General features: G+C 35.0%; 1 protein-coding gene across 2 annotated transcripts; it reads left to right on the top strand.

The window, feature by feature from the left end:
* On the top strand, positions 1-6,956 carry LOC145054575 (lysine-ketoglutarate reductase/saccharopine dehydrogenase bifunctional enzyme). 2 transcript variants are annotated; one of them, XM_079002803.1, is made up of 24 exons: positions 1-595; positions 680-984; positions 1,061-1,147; positions 1,232-1,361; positions 1,451-1,624; positions 1,766-1,848; positions 2,048-2,152; positions 2,274-2,349; positions 2,721-2,892; positions 2,981-3,077; positions 3,172-3,332; positions 3,412-3,469; positions 3,551-3,691; positions 3,780-4,124; positions 4,207-4,353; positions 4,456-4,573; positions 4,645-4,774; positions 4,860-4,939; positions 5,469-5,627; positions 5,725-5,968; positions 6,049-6,157; positions 6,230-6,391; positions 6,484-6,553; positions 6,644-6,956. In XM_079002803.1, the coding sequence occupies exons 2-24, from the start codon at positions 736-738 to the stop codon at positions 6,694-6,696; spliced, it is 3,150 nt and encodes a 1,049-aa protein (XP_078858929.1). In that variant the 5' UTR covers positions 1-595; positions 680-735; the 3' UTR covers positions 6,697-6,956. The 2 variants fall into 2 exon arrangements, with proteins under 2 accessions (XP_078858929.1, XP_078858931.1); XM_079002805.1 differs by having other exon boundaries at positions 702-984.
* The last annotated feature ends 314 nt before the right edge of the window (positions 6,957-7,270 follow it).

Consider the following 7,270-nt stretch of genomic DNA (forward strand, 5'->3'; position numbering starts at 1 on the left):
GTGAAATCAAAGAATCGAAAACGCTGTAGACGTTGACGTAATCACCGATTCGAAGTTCAAACAAAGACATGTAGAAAAGCTGAAAAAGGTTAGAGGCGTTGATAAGAACGGAGAAGTAGGTAAAACAGAAACAAATGTGGAGCGCTGAATGGGAGGAGACGTCCTGACAAAACTCAATCGCAAAACGACTAGCATCAGGGCCACTCGGAGTAAAATATTGGAAAGTTGTTGAGTTTGATGAGAGATGGCTTTGTCGTGGGGAGGTTTCTCACTTATGTACTCGACAATCTATTAACAGTATCATGTGTATCTCGGGACAGTTGGCAACAATCCATTGCATTATAGACATTTTTCAATGAAGAAATTAATATAATCGTGAGAAGCTTTCACACGTTTGTAGTCATCTTGATCATCATTATCTCGTGCTCTTTGCTGCCCTATCCCTTTCATCGCCAAACGCACACGTCAGTATGAATCACCTACGATGTTTACTGTCTTTTCTTATGTATATCTGCTGCGTTGATCCTAATGCGATCCCTAAGCAGAATATCCTTCTGCAGCGACTGTCTCATCCTTTTAAGGAAAAAAGAAGCAGGTTGGTTTGGCTACCTATTTTTCTGTTAGTAATCCAATCAAACAGATTAATAATTCTATTGATATTTGGTTTCGTGATTATCAGAGATTGTCGGATTGAAATACAGATAGTTAGTACTTGGAAAGAAGGGGGAAGTTATCATGCATGGCAATGGAGTTATCGGGATCCTTTCAGAGTCTACAAACAAGTGGGAAAGAAGGGTTCCTTTAACGCCATCACACTGTGCTAGACTTCTGCACAGTGGGAAGGGTAAAGTGGAAGTGACACGCATTATTGTACAGCCATCAACAAAGCGGATACATCATGATGCTCTGTATGAGGATGTTGGCTGTGAGATTTCTGAGGATTTATCCGACTGTGGTCTCATATTGGGTATCAAGCAACCAAAGGTGCTATAATCTGACATAATTGTATTCTTACACAACAAAATTCACATTACAGAATAACGTTTTTCCTTTGCTGCAGTTGGAGATGATTCTCCCTGACAGAGCATATGCATTTTTCTCCCATACTCACAAAGCACAAAAAGAGAATATGCCTTTGCTAGATAAAGTATGATGTTCTTTCTCCATCAAAATAACACCATGTTATACTGATGGTTCTGGTGTTATTAACAACATTCTTTTTGATGTGTAGATCTTGGATGAGAGGGCATCTTTGTTTGATTATGAGCTCATAGTTGGAGATAAAGGGAAGAGATTACTTGCATTTGGCAAGTTTGCTGGTAGAGCTGGACTTATTGACTTTTTAAGTGGATTGGGAAGAAGTAAGCAACATGAACTGAATCTTTTTCCTTTTCTAGCATTTACCCATAAATGAGTCCAATGATATATTTATTGATTCACTCTTTTTCAGGGTATCTAAGTCTTGGATATTCAACACCATTCCTGTCACTAGGTTCATCTTATATGTATCCATCATTGGCTGCTGCAAAAGCTGCAGTTGTTTCTGTGGGTGAAGAGATAGCTACTACCGGATTGCCTTCAAGCATTTCTCCTTTAGTTTTTATTTTCACTGGTTCTGGAAATGGTATTACTAATTGCTCTTTTGATGTATTACTTTGTCTCTTTGTACACAATGTTAACTTAGTTCTAGGCTCTAGCTTCTTTCCTGTAATAGAATCTTATCAAGGACTTTAGATGGTAATTTATTTTTTGATTCACGTTTTAGTTTCTCTTGGAGCTCAAGAAATATTCAAGCTTCTTCCTCATACATTTGTGGATTCAAGTAAACTTCCAAGACTATTTGACAAGGTAATGTTGGCCTTATTTATCATCTCTCTTTTCTTATATGTATCTGTGTGACATGGAGAATGTTGAAGAAACTCAACCTACTATGTCCAATTGTTACATCTGTTGCTAATTTTTCTCTTCAAAATGTAAATGTACATTGCTTTTAGGAATGATGAGATAAATTTGACTCATTGTGTTGGTATTTATTCATGTTGCTTAGGGCGTGGATCTTTGTCAACCTAAACGGGCTTTCCAAGTGTATGGCTGTATTGTGACTAGTGAAGACATGGTTGAACACAATGATCCCAATGAAGTTTTTGATAAAGTACGTAACATTGGTTTTATGCATTAATTTTTAAGTTCCTTCTTCTTTGCCTCACATTGGTATCAATTATCATTATATTACTTTATGCAATGTATGTTGACTACCAGAATTTCCATTCCAGGTTGATTACTATGCACATCCTGAGCGCTACAGACCAGTTTTTCATGAGAAGGTTGCTCCATATGCATCTGTTATAGGTATGCAGCCATTTTTTCAGTTATTTTGTTTTTGTTACTAAACTAAGGCTACATTTCCTTGGTGCATAGAGGCATTTCTCCATTTACATGAAAATTAGTCTTAACACTTGCATAGACATTCTCTTTAATTTGGAGGCAATTAGTGTTGTGTTAAACATCCCACTTTCCACATAGTGGATATCATCCACCAACCAATTTTTTTATTGGAGGCTACCCACTACCCCACTACCACACTATCCACAATACCTTTTTCTGATTGGATAACATCCACTATTATGGAATTAGTTTAGTTCCTTCAATTATCTGACCTATTTATTATTTATCATCCTCTATCTGTCAAATACTTAAATGATGTTATGCCCCTTGAGCAGTTAATTGCATGTATTGGGAGAAAAGATACCCTCGCTTATTGACTACCAAGCAACTACAAGATTTAACACATAAAGGCTGTCCACTTGTTGGGATTTGTGATATAACTTGTGATATAGGAGGATCCATAGAATTTATAAACAAATCCACATCAATTGATTCACCTCTTTTCAGGTATATCTATAATCCATTTCTCTTCAACTCATATTGTGGAACTTCACTTTTGTACCCCTTGATAGTAATACACATTTTTGGCTACTAGATATGATCCATCTGGGGACTCGTATCATGATGACGTGGAGGGCGATGGCGTAATTTGTTTAGCTGTTGACATTCTCCCTACTGAGTTTGCCAAAGAGGTGCTGTGAAACTTGTACCTTACTAGTCTTTTTCTAGTTAAATGTTTTATTTTTTGGTATCATGGCATCTAACATGGTAGCATCTGTCATAAAGGCTTCACAACATTTTGGTGATGTACTTTCCAATTTTATTGGGAGTTTAGCTTCTTCAAAAGATCTAGAAGATCTACCTGTTCACTTAAAGAGAGCTTGTATAGCACATAAAGGAGCTCTCACTCACTTATACGAATATATTCCCCGAATGAGGAACTCACAGTAAGTTTTTCACAAATATGTTTTCATTCGATATTATGTTTGCTTTATTAAAAAAAACTTTTCCCATATTTATTTACAGAGAAGTGTCTGAGGATGTTGCCAACTTTGGATCTTTTAAGAATAGATACACTATGCTGGTTTGTTTCTATCTATCTATCATGCTTCATTATCGTTTTACCTTTTTGACTTTATAATTATTGATAGTTCGACTTCTACAGGTTTCTCTTAGTGGTCATCTGTTTGACAAGTTTCTGATTAATGAAGCCTTGGATATAATTGAAGCTGCTGGTGGCTCTTTTCACCTGGTCAAATGTCAAGTTGGTCAATGCACAGACTCTACATCTTACTCAGAACTCGAAGTAAGAGTGTGTGTGTGTGTGTGACATATCACATAATCTCTTTCTTGTGATGTGTTGAGTGTTGACTTTTCAATGTCATTGTTACCAGGTTGGTGCAGATGATAGTGTTGTTCTTGATAAAATAGTTGATACTTTGACTTCTATAGCAAAACCTAAAGAAGGTCATGGAATTCCCAATGGAAAAACAAACATGTTTGCACTGAAAGTTGGTGAAGTGAAGGATAGTTTTGTCAAATTAGGATATGGTTCAAAAAAGAACACGGTTCTTGTGTTAGGTGCAGGGCGTGTTTGTCAACCTGCTGTTGAACTCTTGGCATCAATTGGAAGTGATTCGTCTCCAGAATGGTTAAAATCATGTAGAATAGGTGAATTTGGAGAGCAGAATAGTATTCAAGTTATTGTTGCATCACTTTTTCTTAAGGATGCAGAGGAGGTATAATGAAGTTTTTGGTACCTAGCTTTTTTGGTACTGTTAAGTTACCAATTTGCCATTGTGATTGATTATTTGAATGCAGATAACTGAAGGTATACCCTATGCAATTGCATGCCAGCTGGATGTGATGGATCATGATAGTCTCTATAAGTACATCATGCAGGTTGATCTTGTTATCAGTCTATTGCCTCCAAGTTTTCATTCCACCATAGCTAATGTCTGCATTGAGGTATTTCACTTTCCTTTTGGTTTTTTGGATCTATGATCTAGCAAATTTTCTTATGGTTTTATTGTTTCTTGTTTTGTTAAAGAACATTTGTTTTTAATGCAGCTTAAAAAACATCTTGTGACTGCTAGCTACATTAATGATTCAATTCACAAGCTACATGAAGCAGCTAAAGATTGTGGCATTACAATTCTTGGTGAAATGGGGTTGGATCCTGGAATAGGTCATTTTTCTTTCTGCTTCTTCTAAGCATGGTGGTGTTTATCATTGCATAATGACTTTTATGCCCTTCAGATCATATGATGGCAATGAAGATGATCAACGAAGCACATGCCCAAGGAGGGAAAATCAGGTCTTTTGTTTCCAATTGTGGAGGTATTCCATCCCCTGCTGCAGCAAATAATCCATTAGCTTACAAGTTCAGGTAGCTTCTAATTCTCTATGAGTCATTTTGATGCCAATATTAACAGTTGAAAATAAACATTTTATTTGTTACAAAACACTTTCAGCTGGAATCCAGCTGGAGCTATACGAGCCGGACGCAATCCTGCCACCTACAGAAAAGATGGAGGAATTGTACATGTTGATGGTAGGAAACCCTAGATGAAGAACACCCCAATTCTACATAAATGCACCTTGGAAATTTCATTTTTAAGTAAATTACATTTTTGGTCCCTGATATTAGCTAAATTTTTTTTTTTTAAAACTTTGGTTCTTCTCTTGCAGTTTTGTTCCTTAATTTAGGTTTTTGTAACTTCCTTGTTCCATATTCCAATAAAATGTCTATTTTGGGACCAAAATTGCAAAAATCAGCTATACACAGGGACTAAAACTAGTTATTTTACTTAGAACAAGGACTAAAAACTAGTCATTTCAGTTGGTACAAGGACTAAAAACGTTACAAGAACCTAAAATAAGGACCAAAATTGTAAGAGTACTTTTTGGGACAAAAATTGCAAGAGAACTTTTTGGGAACAAAATCCCAAAAATCAGCTATACTCAGGGGACCAAAATTGTAATTTACTTATTCTTTTTGCTAACATCAAAAAATCAAGTCGACACCTACGATGTTACTTGGTTATTTCTTTTAATAATTTATAGTTGGTGCAAATTTCCAGGAGATGATCTATATGATTCAGCTATAAAATTTCGGATGCATGATTTTCCAGCTTTTGCACTTGAGGTCCTACCTAATCGCAACTCCTTAACTTATGGAGATTTATATGGGATACAAAATGAAGCATCGACCATTTTTCGTGGCACTCTTCGTTATGAAGGTAGTTTTTGAAACGTGGATTGACATTTTTTTTGGACATTGGGAATATATAGAAGTTTTTGGTTCTAGAGAGTGTAATGTGAAACTTGTGTTCACAGGGTTTGGTGAAATAATGGGTACACTGGCAAAAATTGGTTTCTTTGAAAGTGATGTTAGTTTGATTCTTACAAATAAAGATAAAGATAGACCTACGTATAGAACATTTCTATTTGAACTGTTGAAGATTGAAAGCAGGAGTTTTGATGAATCTGTGAAGCCAGATAAGCTTATTACAGAAAGGATAATAGAACTTGGATTCTGCAAAGAGAATGGAACAGCAATCAAGACAGCTAAAGCAATTATGTAAGCATAAATTGTATGATATTATATTAGCATGTTTTTTATTAATTATTTAAAAATGGAAATCTCTTCATGGATTTTAGGTTTTTGGGATTTTATGAGCAAACAGAGGTACCTTCATCTTGTCAAAGTGCATTTGATGTGACATGCCTTCGGATGGAAGAAAGATTAGCCTATAACACCAGAGAACAGGTAACTGATAATTCATTAAAATGAAATATTATCTTGAATGTGGGTAATTTTTATTAATAAAATATATTTCAGGACATGGTTCTTTTGTATCATCAAGTAGTGGTGGAATTCCCAAATGGTCGGCCTACAGAAAAACATGAGGCAACCTTATTGGAATTTGGGAGGACTCAGAATGGGAAAACAATAAGTGGCATGGCCTTAACAGTTGGGATTCCTGTAGCAATTGGTGCTTTGGTATATTTACTTTTTTGCTTTAATAATTTTAACTTTTTACCTCAAAAGTTTTGTGTTTGGTATAAAGTGTAACTATAGCTTTGATTCTACAGCTTTTACTTGCGGGAAAAATTACAAGTACGGGTGTCTTAAGACCTATTGATACGGAAGTTTATGAGCCAGGTAATTGTCAATTCACTTGTGGTAAATAAATTTTATTCAATGAAAAAAAGACTATGTTATGTTGCTTACTTTTTACTTGTGATTTTGCAGCACTCGAAATGTTGCATGCTTATGGATTCAATATAATGGAGAAAATTGATTAACTTCGGTCTTCTTGATTAACATATGGTGTAAAAGTAAAACAAATGAAAAATTAAGTTGATAATTTCATCATTGTAGATTGATCATGTATGTATATACGTATCATGTGTATTGTTATTCTACATGAAGGGGTTCTTTCATACTACACTTGCTCGTTACATTTGTGTAAGTTTATACATGGACGTGTCTTTGTGTGGTTGTTTGTTATGCTATTGCTTATTATTTAAAAGGACTAAATGCAAGAAAGAGCAATTTACTTTCATCTACTTCTGTAATTTATTATAGCATCCCACTTCATCTATTTCTATTACAATGTTGTACATTTTTTTTCTTATTACGGGATTGTATTTTGATTCTTTTCCCCAATTATCGTGTTGTATTTTTTTTTTCTCTATTAGACTATTATATCTTGAAAATCTTAGGTAGTTATAATTGTGAAATTTTGTTTTCTATATGATTAGAATCTCTTTAGAAATAAGAGGGACGAGGACACCACTAAAAGTGGTCCCTAACCCTTTTCTTATAAAGAAAATTTTGAAAAACATACAGACAACTCTAAAAGATTTAGATTGACCC

The sequence above is a fragment of the Lactuca serriola genome, chromosome 5, assembly GCF_051521515.1.
Source record: "Lactuca serriola cultivar US96UC23 chromosome 5, Lser_US96UC23_V15, whole genome shotgun sequence".
Taxonomy (NCBI): domain Eukaryota; kingdom Viridiplantae; phylum Streptophyta; class Magnoliopsida; order Asterales; family Asteraceae; genus Lactuca; species Lactuca serriola.